This window comes from Pseudonaja textilis, chromosome 3 (assembly GCF_049901715.1).
Source record: "Pseudonaja textilis isolate UNSWEBS1 chromosome 3, rPseTex1.2, whole genome shotgun sequence".
Classification (NCBI taxonomy): domain Eukaryota; kingdom Metazoa; phylum Chordata; class Lepidosauria; order Squamata; family Elapidae; genus Pseudonaja; species Pseudonaja textilis.
In genome coordinates this window covers 14920936-14936750 of record NC_141992.1, presented here as the reverse complement: position 1 = coordinate 14936750, position 15815 = coordinate 14920936, and the positions used below count along the sequence as shown (strand labels likewise).

The window sequence follows — 15815 nt, the reverse complement described above, 5'->3', positions numbered from 1 at the left end:
CTCCCCTAGGCTACATGTGGCCTTCAGACTATCCCCCCCTGCCCCGTCCAATTACTACCAAATGGAAAATTTAATGTATTAAAATTTATTTTTACAAAGACAGAATGGCATACATTAATCATGTTTAACGTTTTAGCTGCATTCTATAATTCGTTTTCCTGAATGACACTGTTTTGTTTCCAACTGCTTATTGGAATGCAAACCCTGGGATCTTCCTCAAGAGCTAAATGTAGCCCGAATTTAAAAGGTTCATTTCTTGTGAATTATAAGACCATTCAAGCTAAGTACTGCCTATTTTCCCCCCTTATATCTGGAACTTGATATCTGGAACTGCTTTTAATAGATCAAAAGTAGAAGCTTCCTGGGCAGAATGTTATCTTTTTTTTACAGAGAAGCCACTCTTCTTATGATTTAAATTAGGAAATTTGTAATGGCCCATACAAAATTAGGAGTCTCAAACAGTAAGCATCAGAAATTGCAAAGATTTAATACTTAGTCCTGTTGTTGATCAGTAAAAGGAAGGAACAGGCAGTTCCAGGAACAAAAGACTCATTTTTTAAGAAGATGAACAGTTGTTTTTATGTACAGAACATCTAAATACTTTCCTTTGAGGGTTTTTTTTTAAAAAAAATCTGCTGAAATACAATTTATTGTAACAATTAGACATTAAGAAAAGCATTACATTTGGTCTGCAGTAAATGAATTTGGCTCTGATTTCTATAAAATCTCATTAACATTTTTACATATTAATCATAATCCTGTTAGTACACTATATCATTTGCAGTCATTGCATAGTTCTTCTTTTCATCAAAAAATATATCAGTTTGCAAAAACAAAGCTTATTAATACACAAAGCTAAAAATAAAATTACAGCAGCTTTTTATTGTATGATCCCATATGCATCATCCTGAGTTTAGGTTGTATAGAATCACTTGTTCTTTCCTAAGCTTTGGGGCGCCTGCCTATTCTTACTGCAAAAAAACAAGAAGAAAATAATTTTTTAAAATGAAGTAGCTGCTAACTCAGACTGGGTTTCCACAGGTTGGAAGAAAATTTTGAGCAGTGTGACAACCACTGTTGTCTGCTTTGTCAGAAGATACATCTTAAGTCAATGTTGATAACCAAGAAAGCTAAAATGAGCCAATTTTTTTTTTTAGGATGGATAGGAAAATCACTAGAAGACACCAAAGAAGCCTTACCGAAGTATGAGAGTCCAGTGTAGGGATGGGATTCTACCGGTAGAACCGGTTATGATTCTGCGCAGTTCGGAGAACGGGCAAATTTTGCCCCTGGCTGGCCCCGCCCCTCTCCGCCTGCCCCTCTCCACCCAGTCAGTCCTTATCGCACATGCCCAACATCACTGACTGCATTCTCCCCTGCCCAGTCACTCCTTAAGGTATTTTCCCCCCTCCCGACGATCAGCTGTTCCAATGATCAGCTGTGCCAGGATCCCCCTCGCTGTCTTACTGCTTCCCCCAGGAGGCTTCCCTGAGGCCCAGGAGGCAAAAAGGGGCACATGTGGGGGTGGAAGGGTGCTGTGCACTCTCCCCCCGCCCCACGCGTTCTGTTTTTGCCTTCCCAGGCCCCAGGAAGCTTCTGGGAAAAACGCCCCCCAGGAGGCTTCCTGAGTCCCAGGAGGTCGAAAAATGGGGGGGTGTTGCTACAAAAAAGAAGCCATGCCCACCAAGTCACATGGCCACGCCCACCTGGCCACGTCCACAGAACCAGTTGTTAAAAAATTTGAATCCCATCCCTGGGCCAGTGCCTCTCATTTTATGCCACATTGACTGGGAATTATGGCCACTTGCAGTCATGTCTGAAATCTACTAATATGAGTAAATTGGAGACAAAGCTGCCTGAACATTCTCTTTTGTTTACCAAAATAAATCCCTTCTTAAAAATTATTACTGCTGAAGAACACGGGACCAAATCCTTTACACAACCCAAATGCTTAGGAAAGTCCCGCTGGCCCCACTAATAATTGTTTTTAAAGTGCTGTTTGTAACACATGTGAGCAGGACCTGGTGGTTCTCAACGAAGCCCAAACCCTGATTCTGTGTACAGGTAATCCTTATCTTAGGATCACAATTCAGCCCCAAATTTTCTGTTACTAAGTGAGACATTTGTTGAGCAAATCTTGCCCCATTTTTACGACCTTTCTTGCCACTGTTGTTAAGCGAATCATTGAAGTTTGCTAAGCTAGTAACATGGCTGTTAAGTGAATCAGGATTCCCCACTGACTTTGCTTATCAGAAGGGTACAAAAGGTGACCACAGGACTCTACCACCAGCATAACTATGAGTCAGTTGCCAAGCACCTGAATTTTGATCACGTGACCATGGGGATGCTGCAACAGTCGTAAGTGTGAAAAATGGTTGCAAGTCAACTTTTTTCAGTCTCCTTGTAACTTTGGTCACTAAGTGAACTGTTGTAAGTCGAGGATTACCTGTATGTGCCTGCAATGCTGACCACCCAAGGAAAATGGACAGGTTTGATCATGACCACCATCTTGGCATTTTTTCAACCTCTGCAGATACCATGCACACGCGTCATGGTTGACAGAATCCGAGGTGAGGGTTTCATCCGCCTTCCATAAGCACTACGCTTAGCCTTACCGTAAGCAACATGCTCAGCACAATGCAAAACTTTTTAAATAAGTTGGCATCCACAAATTGTGACCTTGCTGACAAATCTTTCTTTTTTCTTATTTTTAGCTTATTCTCCCTGAGGACTGAAAACCATACATTTTTTATTTCAAAGATAATTTAAAGCTGCTTAACCATTGGTCAACAGAACAATTATGGGACATCATCATCCTTATGTATTTGGTCTACCAAGAAAGGTGTTTTCCCCTTGCTAAAATGACCATCCACCCTGGCAAACAACCTTCTCACTAAGGCTCTTAATTTAGGCGAGCATTATGTCACATGGTTCGTTCTTATAGCACCTAAAATTCAATTTCTCTCATCCTTTATTATTTGAACAAGGATAACCTTTTGCATTGTAAAAAGTGTTGGTTGCGTATCAGTAAAATTAATATGAAGCAACGTCAAGAAGAAAATTTAGTGAATATTTAGTGAAATATTTCTTCAATGAACAACAGAAGTTTAAACAATGAGATGTCTTTGAAGGAGGGTGGAAAAAAAAACCCTTTTCTATCTTTTTGGGCCCTTCAAAAACAGTGTTTCTCAACTTAGGGACCTGAAGATGTGCGGACTTCAACTCCCAGAGTTCTCCACCCAGCTGAATTGAATTGTGGGAATTGAAGTCCTTGTATCTTAAAATTTCTGAGATTGAGAAACACTGCTTCAGAAACAGGTAGTTGTGTGTGTCACCTGATGAAAAGTGAGTGATTTTCCACTTCAAAAATCAAGAAAACCAATTTACAGGTCTATGTAAGCGAGCACGGCAACGGAAAACATAGGCAAGGAAACATAATTGTTTGCAACCTGTGGGAAAAACGCCTCTGTGCTTATTTTTTGGTTGGACTACACAAAGCCTGAAGGCTAAGGTTATCTGCATTTTCTGCTGCTCCAACAGCAAGCTTTTAACCCCAGTGGGCCAGCCATGTAGCTAGAAACACCAGCAGAGATAAGGGAGTCTTCAGTGCTCCATGATTTGCTTGGGCACTTAATCTTTTTGGGTCGTGTGGCATGCTATATCTTGCCAATGTTCCCGAGGGCCCACCACACTGGAGAAGAGGAGACTGGTAAGACGTGGGCCGCTTATCGAGAGTGTTAGGACTTGAGCCATCAGTTGGTCTCTCACCAATAAACAGCAGGCTCCGGCCTTTTCCATCTCGTTCGAGGCGAAAGAGTTCATACTCGGCATGCGGGAGTTTAATACCTAGGGCTGCGCATCCATTGGTGTGGGTCACATCTAGCTCCTGCCCCATGTGCCAAGATCCAGCCTCTCCACAGCTCCCAAGTTCAGAGGAGTTCAGCATGGACGCAGTGACCTGATCCATAGGTGTCACCCGAGCATGTGTCACCTTGAAGACCAGCTCGGTGCCTCCTCTCACGATGCGGGAAGGGGCTCCCTCGCTGTAATGACCCAAGGCGTAGACAGTGAAAGTTGGTTGCTTGCAGAGAGGGTCAGAGTAGTGATGATAGTAGCCTTCCCAGCTGCGGTTGTTGGCATGGAAGATAAAGTACCTGGTAAGGAAAAGCACTGCTGGGCGGACTTCGCAGCGAGAGCTGACCCAGTGGCCGCTCAACAGCATCGGAAGCTCAGGTCTGGCTGGTAATACTGGCGGGTTATGTTCGTCAGCTCTGTATATCACCCCACAAGCAGGGCAAGGATGAATGTGGTGCTGCAGAAGGAAATGAAAGCAACATTTTAATTGCATTGTTAATGTAATCCTGTCATGGAGAGAACCTATTTCAGTAGCAAAGATGAGCTTCTGTTTGAAAGACAAATCTAAAGCAACAGAGGGCTTTATAATTGATGAATTAGTGACATGCAATTGAAATGCTATTTGGGTTTTGTTTGTGATGCACAGATATGGAAATTTTGAGTAGTTTGGAGAACCGGCAAATACCCCTCTGACTGGCCTCTGCCCCATCTATTCTTTGCCTCCCAAGTCCCAGCTGAACAGCTGGGCCTTCTTTGGTTGCCCTGCACAAGAGAACGGAGCTGGAAAGCAGGTTAGTGGGGCAGAGAGGGAATGGGATTTTGCAGTAACCTTCCCCTGGAGTGGGGAGGAAATGGAGATTTTACAGTATCCTTTCCCTGCCATGCCCACCAAGCCACACCCACCAAGCCACGCCCACCAAGCCACACCACGCCCACCAAGACACCGGTAGTAAAAAGAAATGAATCCCATCACCGACCTGCAGGCACCCCTGTGCTAAACTGTAATTCATAACAGCCTTTTCCACAACGGTCCAATGGTGAGGAATGTTGGGAGATTTCATTTAACACAGTTGAACGCCAAAATACCCTACTAAAGTATGAAATATTAACAGAGCTTGGTTTGAACTATAGGCAATGAAACTTCCCCAGATAGGCCAAAACACTCTTCACTTCCCTAATTCCAGCAGATAATTTGTATTCATAGTTAGCACTACTTATTCTGACTACCCTCAAAATAAAACATTTCTTGACTGTTCTGAAGCCAAAAACACTAAATTGCCTAAACACTAAATTGCCTGAACTTTGTAGGAAGAAGTTCGTAACACACACATATGCTGAATTTTGATATTGTAAATTTGTTAAGCTAATAAAAATAAGAAATTGACATTGGTCTTCTTTTTTTGAAATAAAGTTTATTTAAATTTCATATATTTAAAACATTTAAAAAGAAACAAACATATAAACACACACACACACACACATATATATAATATATATATATATATATTTCATCACAGCACAGCAGCTACTAAACATATCATGAAAAGAACTGAAATGGCTCTACTCAGGAACGAGCTCCACAGAAAGAGATTCCAACTCAATCAGCTAAACAAAGATCTTCTAATTCTACACCTGGAATTGAGCAACAAAATCCACCCTCTACTTTGGGACAAGATAAAACAACTTACAACTTGGAGAGCTGAAACTGAATTCGAATCCAGAGCCCTAGCTAATGCCACCCACAAACCCAAACTATGGTTAAGATACATCGATGACACATTTGTGATTTGGCCCCATGGAAAAGAAAACCTAAACAATTTTCTAACACACCTAAACAGCACACACCCCAAAATCAAGTTCACCATGGAAACGGAAACAAACAACTACCATTCCTAGATGTACTAATCTACAAAAAAACAGATGGCACACTAGGACACACCATATACCAGAAGAAAACACACACCAACCGCTACCTCAATGCCCACCACCACCCAGCAGATAAACTCCGTGGCCAAAACACTAATTGCCAGAACCGAACGCCTGGCAGACAAGACATACATAAAGACTGAACTATGCACCCTGACTAAAATACTAACAGCCAACGGCTTCCACAAAAGCAAAATCACTGGCTTGATCCACAAAAACACACTGAGACATAATGGAGATCTAGAAGATGAACAGACCTATGGAACAGCTGTCCTGCCTTACATAAGAGGTACTGCAGACAAAATTAGTAAGATACTACACAGGCATCACATCAAGACTGCCTTCAAAACAGACAGAAAAACAGCAGCCATCCTTAGAAACCCCAAAGATAAAATTGACCTGGAAAACCAAGGCATATACAAAGTCCCCTGTGCATCATGCCCTGCCACATACATTGGACAGACCAATAGAAGAAAAAGTACCCGCCTAGATGAACACAAAAATGCAGTAAAAAAGCTGGAACAGACTTCCTCACTAGTCCAACACATGAAAGCCACAGGTCATAGCATCGAGTTCAATGGCACCAAAACCTTAGCTACTATAGAAAACCCCAGCTACAGAATTATCAGAAAAGCTATAGAGATTGAAAAAAGACCTGAAAGCATGAAGAGAAGAGATGATTCCACCAGACTGTCAATTATTTGGAAGCCTGAACTCACAAACAAAAAAAATCTCCACACCACAAGCCAGGCAAACACCTGGGCACAAACAGACTCCCCCTGATACCTCCAGCTCAAACACACCCCAACCAGGCACCCAGATGAAACCTAGCTTCCTAATAAATAATAGCCATCCATTTACTTGGCGCCAAGCAGCACTAAAAGCCTCCAATACAGGAAACACAATGTTGCCAGCCAATCAAGACAAAAAAAGCTACAAAACAGACAGAAGATATTAGAAACACCAATCAAGCAGAACACAGCAAACTCCAAGACCAATAAACACAGACCAAGACTCCCAACCAATCAGGATGAAGAAAAAACCATTCTGGCACAGCAGTAGGCTAGCCCCAAATTTAAAATAGAAAAAGCTGGGAAAGTCTGACTCACAAATGAACACTATACAGAAGCCTGATGATGGTAGATGAGATTCTGCCGAAACGTTGCTACAACTTTAAAAACACAACTATAATGACGTGGGAAAATACCCGAACAAAGCTGAATACCATAAATATATATACATATATACATTTTGCAGCAGGTATTGAGCATTGGTTACATTTTTCTTTTCTTTTTTTTACCCCATAACATTGACGTGATCTACCTTGTTACAACACCTTCCTCGTTCTTTTAATGTTTTAATTTCACAGAATACTTTATAATTAAATGCACATCCTTCAAAATTTCATAATTTATTCAGTTATCAAACGTTGCTTTTTCTTTAACCATTCATACCAACAGTTCCAAACTTTGTAGTATTCACTATCTTTGTTGTTTTTTAGCCCAAATTATCATACACTCCTTGTCTGTTTCTTCTTTTAATTTATAATCCAAGAGATATTTATATATTTTACTAATCAACTTCCTTTCCTCTCCATGCCGAATTTTATCTAATTCTTGGTAGGTCATGTTAAAACCAAATTGTTCTTTATCTTTTTTGTAATGCAATTGTATCTGCGCATAGGGCCACCATGCTATCTCTTTTCCTTGAATTTGTATTTGATTCCTACCCTTTAACTCTCCGGTTTGATGTAATAGATCTTTATATCTTACAATATTATCAAAATCTAAAACATTTGGATGTGTAACTACCTCCATTGTAGATAACCACAGCGGGACCTTACAATAATGTACTTTTTTAATCTTTTCCCAAATATTTAGCAACACACTCCTTATATAATGCCTTTGAAAGTACAAGTGGTGTTTACTCTTTCCATCCCACATAAATACGTGCCATCCAAGTTGGAGATCAAAGCCCTCTAATGTTAAGATCCTTTTATTTATCAAATTAACCCAGTCTTTAAGCCAGGTTGCTATTGCAGCATAGTAGTATGTTTCAAAATCTGGAAGACCAAAGCCTCCTTTCTTTCTATCATCCTGCAATAATTTATGTTTTATTCTGGGTTTTTCCCTTGCCATATAAATTTGGATATATGTTTATTTAGTTCTTGAAAAAAGCTTTTTTCCAACTTGATTGGCACCGTCTGAAATAAGAACAACAATTTTGGCAAAATATTCATTTTTACTATTGCAATATGGCCGAATAGAGATATTTGTAATTTAGCCCAATTATCTAAGTCTTTAAATATTTGAATTGTTAATTTATCATAATTATCTTTTTTAATTGATGAGCACCTAGCTGTCAGCCATATCCCCAGATATTTTACTTTATTTACCACCTGTATCCCTAACCTCTTTGTTAGTTCTTCCTTTTTTTCATTTGTACAGTTTTCTGTTATCACTTTTGTTTTTTATTTATTAATTTTTAACCCTGCCACCTTTCCATATTGTTCTATTTCTTTCATCAAAATAGGTGTCATTTCCAGGGATCTTCCACTATAAAGGCCATATCGTCAGCAAATGCTTGAAGTTTGTACTCCTCTTTTTTAACTTTTAACCCGCTGATTTCTTGATTTTGTCGGATTTGTACCAGTAGTGTCTCTTCTGCTAAAATATAAAGTAGGGGAGCCAAGGGACATCCTTGTCTTACACCCTTATTCATCCTTATATTATCTGTGTTTTCCCCATTTATTAATATTTTTGTAGTTTGGGTATTATACAGTATATTGTTTTAATGAATCCTAAAAATTTTTTGCCAAATTTCATGCCTGTCAGTTGTTTAATAAGAAAATTCCAATTCAAATTGTCAAATGCCTTCTGAGTGTCTAAAAACATCAGTGCCATTGTTTTAACTGTGTACTTCATAGAATTTTAAAACATCCACAATTATTCTTGTATTTGTCTTCATTTGTCTATATGGCAGAAACCCATTCTGGCCAGTATGAATAATCCTACTTAACATTTTCTTTAATCTTTCCACCAATATTGTGGCCAAAATCTTGTAATCTACGTTTAAAAGTGATATTGGCCTATAATTTTGAATTTTTTGTGGGTCTGATTGCTCTTTGTGAATAAGGGTTATATATGCTTCGGTCCATGACTTTGGTATATTTGCACTATCCAAGGCTTCATTATATAGATCTGTCATTAATTCCTCCAATAACTCTTGAAACTCCTTTTATAGAATTCAGACAGAATTCCATCCAGGCCCGGAGTTTTATTTAGTTTTTGGGCTCCAATTGCCTTTCTAATTTCTTCTGTGGATATTTTATTATTTAAAATACATTTCTCTTCATCCATAATTTCCGGTAAAATTTTTTCCTTCAAATATTGATTAATAAGTTCTTCTGGTACTTCTTCTTGATTGTATAAATTTGTAAAAAAAAGTCCTTGGCAATATCTTTCTTTTCCTTAGCCTGAGTACATACTTTCCCTTCTTGGTCTTGGAGAGCTACAATCGTTCTTTTTCCTTGTTCTTTTTTATTTTATGGGCTAACCATCTCCCTGGCTTATTTGCATTTTCAAAATAATTTTGTTTTACTAATTTAACTTTTCGGGCCAGGTCTTCCTGCATACTTAAATTTATCTTACGTTTTACCAAATCTATTTCTTTACTAGTGTTTTGATTATTCGGATCAATTTGTCTACTAACTTCTAAATCTTTAAGTTTCTCTCTCCACACATTTTGTTATTGCCTTTTTTCTTTATTCTTTTTAATACTATAGCCAATAGTTAAACCTCTCACGTAAGCTTGTGTTGTATCCCAGAAATTTTGGAGGGACGTATGCTCTCTCTTATTTATTTCAAGAAATATTTTCAATTCTTTTCTCACCATTTCAATATATTTATCTTTTAATATACAATTATTAAACGTCCATCTTCCAATCATTCTCTTCCCTTTCCACTTAATTTGAATAGGGTTAGGATCAGCCCATACATTTGGCAAAATCGCTATATTTTCAATGTTTTCCATTAAGCCTGGGTCCATCCAAATCTAATCTATTCTAGACCAAGAGTGATGGGGATTGGAAAAGAAAGTATATTGCTTTTTAGTTGGATATAGTTCTCTCCACACATCCTTCAAATTTAATTCCTTCACCATGTTATTAAAAGAAGATGGGAATAGTCTCTATCTATCTATCTATCTATCTGTCTATCTATCTATCTATCTATTTAGGAACTTTTATAGTCTTTGTCCTTGTCTGAAACAGCATTTAAATCTCCTACAATACATATATTTGTGTTATGTCTCCCCTTTAATTGCAGGTGAGCAAAACGAAATATAGCAGTTCCAGAAATATCACAAACCAAAAAACAAATCCCCACAAGAGAACTGCTGAGGTATTTTCAGTCCTCAGCAGTAAATCCAAACTCTGTCTGGCAGTCCTGACGTGGTTATAAATTCCCAATGCCTCAAAGAGTTCTCTTTGTGTTTTCACTCCCATAAATCACTTTGCTTCTGGCGAATTTCACCAGCCAAGCCGTTTCCTTTTATCCTCTATGGGGCGTGTTAATCTCCTTAATTTGTCACTGGTTCGACGCCTCCTTCCCAATTGAGACTGACGTCTCAATCTCCATCTATTTCTCACATCAAGTGAGGATCTCTCAAAGTTCTCTTCTTCGCTGGAAAACTCTCGCCTGTTTTCCTGGTTAGCTATTCCCGGCTGCTGCTCAGTCAAAGGGAAAGAACTGGAGGAGGTCGAAGGCCCTGACAACTCTACTAAATCAGGTTCGTCTCTCCTAGTTAAATCCATTTCCTCATCCTGGCTAACATCCAAGTCACTCAGCAATGCAGGTTCAAATTCCACTGCCAGATCCTCTTCATTTGAACTCACATCTGCCAACGGAGCAGATTCCAATCCCGGAGTCACAACATATTTGTATATTCAGTTTCTACTATCTTGTGATGGAGTTTATTATAAAATTCTTTTTGATTTACATTCGGGGCATATACTGTAACTAGCAAAGTCTTTTTCTGGTTTAATATTATTCCTATAAATAGCATTCTCCCATCATCATCCTTATATACTTGTTTGTGTTGCAGCCAATCTTTTATATATACGATACCCATTTTTTTTTATTTGAAAGAGCCCAATACATTTTTCCCAAATTATTATTCATTAGGAGGTCTGCCTGTTTATCTATGATGTGTACTTCTTGTATACAAGTTATGTCTGCATTTTGTTCTTTAAGTTTTTCAAATGACTGTTTCCTTTTTAATGTTGAGTTTAAACCATTGATATTAACTGAAAATAAGGTGATTTCTCTGTTTGTGTTACTTTCTGTGTAGAGCATTTTTTGTTTCTTTCCTTGTTCTGGGTTCTCTTGTACTTGGTCTGTTGTCCTCATCTTCTCTAAGTTTCTGAGATTCTAACTGTGGTGCAAGTTCTTTCTCTTCGGAGAGTTGTTCTTCCTGACTTCTTGTATTTAAATCTTCTCCACTTTCACGTTCTTCTTCAGGTCCCAGATATTGTTCGTGAAATTGATGCGCTTTCTCTATTGTATCAATTTTATATTTTTTATCCTACCATGCTATTAGGAGCCCTTCTGGGGTGAGCCAACTGAACAATATACCATTCTTAATTAACTGAGATAACAAAAACTGGTAGCCCCTTCTTTGCTCCCTAACTCTCCTAGTTATTTGCTTCAATGTTACAACTGCATGATCTTTATATATCAGTGGCTCGTCTCTGGTCTTGCTGTATAACATGTCTGGTATCGTCTTTCTCGCGAATCTGATGTGGATTTCTCGGGGTAGTCTGTGTCCGGGAATAATGGGTATATACTCTGTATACCACATCGATGTCATTCTCAATTTCCTGTTTGTCCTTCTATAGGGCTGTTGCTTTCAAATTCACCATTATTTCATGTAAATCTTCCTTTTTATCTTCAACAACATTCTGAAATCTCAAATAAAATGATGCTTTTTCTAATTCTATATGCACCACGGAATCCCAAAGTTCACAATATAAGACTTTCCAATTTTGTTCTGATTCCTCTCATCTCTTTTCCATCACCTCAGTTCTTGCCTCTACTGTGCTTAATTTTTGTTCATTTTTTGTCATTGTCTCCTGCATCTTTCCGATTTTGCTATTCAAATTTTGTATCTCATTCTTCACTCCTCCAATTTCCGTTCTCATTTCTAATATCATGTCTTCGTGATTCCTCGCTATCAGTTCATGGGTTTTTACCATCATTTCCTGCATCATGGCAAGTGCTGACTGTACTGCCTGCAAACTTTGGGCAGAACTTGTCTTTTCCGCCAGTAACATTGCATCAATCAATCTCTGTCCCAGAGGTGAAGATGACATTGTTGTAGATTTCTTCCCTGATTTTACATTTGTAGTTATTGTTGCCATTTTAACTATTTGTAGAAGCTCTCTCCAATTCACCATCAACTGTCCTAGTAGAGTTATATTGTCTTCTCTTTTAAATACAGTATACGTATTTATACATATATTGTTAAATAAGAGTTTTCTATTATAGATAATCCCAGACAGATCTTATTTCTATTTCTTAACTGGTCAAATAGTCTAAGGTTTAGAGAGTTAAATATTAATCCAATATATATTTAGTTAATCCACTATAAATACAAGTAAATAGATACATGTTGTGATTGGAAGGATCGGGACCTGTTAGGAGTTTTGAATCTGATGACTGTTAAATCGTGGATTGACGTCAGAACCAGGAAACGTTAATCTGAAGGGCAAGCCAGTTAATTAGCACGTTGCCTTAATGGGTATAAAAGGACACAGCTGAGCTGGTGCCTTTTGCCAGAAACAAAATGTCTATTTGAGTGGGGACGTTACAGCAAAGAGCTCTGTGGTTGAGAATTTATTGCCAGGACTGGTTTGCCGGACAGAGTAAGACTTATGCTGTGGTTTCTGTCAGCCGTTATTTATTAAGACTTTTTCACGTTTGATTTAGTTGTGAAGCGACTGCTTTCCGTTTTGTTTGTTGAATTTCGAAGGGGAGTCATAACATTATTGTTCCTGGCCTAAACAAACCATCTTTCAGGCAAGATGGATTTAAATCAACTGCAGCGTTTGGTAGATGTGCAGCAACAGCAAATAAATCAGCTCCTGCAAAGCAATGTGACGCTTCAGAATCAGGTAACACAATTGCTGAATTATGTTTCCAGCTTACCAAGCCCTGCTGCTGTTCCCCCTGCCCCTCCTGTGAGGAAAAGCCCAGTATCCATGCCGGAGAAATTTTCTGGGCAAATGGACATGTTTCCGGCATTTCTGGGGCAGTGTCAATTATTTATGTCCTTGAGGCCTGAAAACTTTCCAAATGATCGGGCCAAGACAGGATTCATTCTTAGCCTCTTATCTGGGCAGGCTGCTAATTGGGCTACTCCTTTGTTAGTTCAAGATAGCCCGTTGTTGAATGATTTCAGGGTTTTCTTCAGCAAATGAAAGTGATGTTTGAGAACCCAATTAAGATACAAACTGTGGACAGGCGTTTGTGGGATATAAATCAGGGAAACGTTCCCTCAAGATTACGTTGCAGAATTTCGTTTGCTGTGTTTGGACTCCAATTGGAATGAACCGGCTCATATGGCTGCATTCCAGGAAGGTTTGTCTGATGCCATCAAAGATGAGCTGGTCCATGCAGAGAGGGCTTTAACTTTGGATGCATTGATAGTTCAGTGCTTACGAATTGAAGCTCATTTACAGCAACGTGGACGTAAGCGCTCGGTATGGAATCATCTTCGTTTTCTCGTGCACATCCCACGCCACCGAGAGTTTTCCAACCCACGGTTAATGTTGAGGAGCCGATGGAGTTAGGCGCACTCCGCCCTCACTTAACGGCACGAGAACGATCGAGAAGGTTCCAGGAAGGCTTGTGCCTTTATTGCGGGGGTCTGGGACATTTTGTTAATTCCTGAAAACGGAGAGGGATCCGCAGATCCGTACCTGAAACCACTCTTGTCTCGTCAGGAAAACAGGGTAGACCTGATCTCAAGGAAACCCTAGGTCGGACACATTTCACATCCCCACCTCAAATTGCTGAAGTAAATCCTGGCCCTCCTCGGCATTTACTTTTGGACACTCGAATTTTTCTACAGTCACAGAAGGAGGGAATTCCTGCTGTTGCGTTGGTGGACTCAGGAGCTACAACCAGCTTTATGGACCAAGCTTTTGCTAAGCACTATGGGATCCCATTGGTTGCTGTACATCCACCCATTAAGGTGGAAACCGTGGATGGGCGTGAGCTCAAGTCTGGACCCATTCGTTTCGCCACCCAGCCAGTGCGTATGATCATTGGGGATCATGAGGAGGCGATAAGTTTTATATCACCTCGAACCTTCATCTCCCTTTGGTGCTCGGAATGTCCTGGTTGCGGTTGCACAATCCGTTGGTGGCTTGGTCGCAGAACGGTATTTCTTTTCCAAGTCTCCAATGTGTAGACCACCTGAGACAATTGGAACGAGCGACGCCTCCATTGGCTGTGGGAGACAGAGTGGGGTTGTCAACGAAACATCGTCAAGTTAATCATCAGACTCGGGGGAAGGGCCCTGCGGTGGGGGATAGTGTTGTGATTGGAAGGATCGGGACCTGTTAGGAGTTTTGAATCTGATGACTGTTAAATCGTGGATTGACGTCAGAACCAGGAAACGTTAATCTGAAGGGCAAGCCAGTTAATTAGCACGTTGCCTTAATGGGTATAAAAGGACACAGCTGAGCTGGTGCCTTTTGCCAGAAACAAAATGTCTATTTGAGTGGGGACGTTACAGCAAAGAGCTCTGTGGTTGAGAATTTATTGCCAGGACTGGTTTGCCGGACAGAGTAAGACTTATGCTGTGGTTTCTGTCAGCCGTTATTTATTAAGACTTTTTCACATTTGATTTAGTTGTGAAGCGACTGCTTTCCATTTTGTTTGTTGAATTTCGAAGGGGAGTCATAACAGATACCAGTATGCTTAACCAGAAAACACCAAACCTATATAATCACGTAATTAATGTAAATACTGTAGTTAAAGCACCCAGCTCATTAATATATTTTAATATATGAATTTATCTATTTTCTTAAGGATATATATTTAATCGAAGTAAGTAAGTCTAATTTCTTTTTTTCCCCTTAGATTTCTTATATAGCACTTTTAAACAAAAATTGGTATAATTTATCAGTAGAACAATAAGATGAAAATAATAATACTATATAATTATTCGCTGACCATCTAATTCATATGCTTATAGAATCACTTTCCAACAATTATTCAATTAATCCAAAAAGTTCAATCAGTATTAAGCAATATTCTGTATACAAATTTCTAATATATTTACCTCTATCAAATTAGTTTTCTACTAATGTCACTTAAATAGGTTTGTATCTTACCAATATCTATTAAATCAGATCCAGAGATTTTTTTTTGTTAATTGTCTTACAACAACTCTTGATTCAAAATGTCCTCGTTCCAAGTTGCACAGTCACTTTCTCCGTTTGTGTATTTTCTTGTTACTCTTTTGTTCTTTTATTCCCACACAGTCACAGTTTCACTTATGAACCTTAAATAAATCTTTCTTATTTTGTTGTCAGGATTGTCTATTAATATTTATCAAATTAAAGTTTCTTTTCCGCAGTCCTTTCTTCAGATCTTTCAATGCGTCAAAAGTTCATTTCCAAGTTTTACACTCTTAATTGTCCTTTCGTTTTCCTATACCACTTAATCACTTTCACTTCTTTTTCTTTCTTTCCCCACTTCTCAGATAAACGGACAATAAGGTTCTATCGTTCACTCCTCCACTCGCAAAGCAAATGTTATTATCTCACCCTTCGTCACCTCAGGTTTCACAATTCCATTAGTCAGCATAAATCTCTGACATTGTTTCAGTCATCGCTCCTGTCAATAACTCCGCCGCTTCACCACACCACCCAATTCAGAGCTTCCTTTACAATATACACCAATATTCTGAAAATCTTCTTTAAATATGCCTTTCCAGTGCTCAGCCTGCTGTTTCCCTCTTTTCGC

At 39.1% G+C, this 15815-nt stretch overlaps 1 protein-coding gene across 1 annotated transcript in view; it reads right to left on the bottom strand.

Annotated features, from left to right (window-relative positions):
• Positions 1–1621: 1621 nt before the first annotated feature.
• Positions 1622–15815, bottom strand: part of APCDD1L (APC down-regulated 1 like) — an 84797-nt gene continuing 70603 nt past the window's right edge. Inside the window, exon 4 of the mRNA XM_026697443.2 lies at positions 1622–4312. Coding sequence (XP_026553228.2) covers positions 3548–4312 — 765 coding nt within the window. The 3' untranslated portion in view covers positions 1622–3547. The remainder of the gene's footprint in view (positions 4313–15815) is intronic.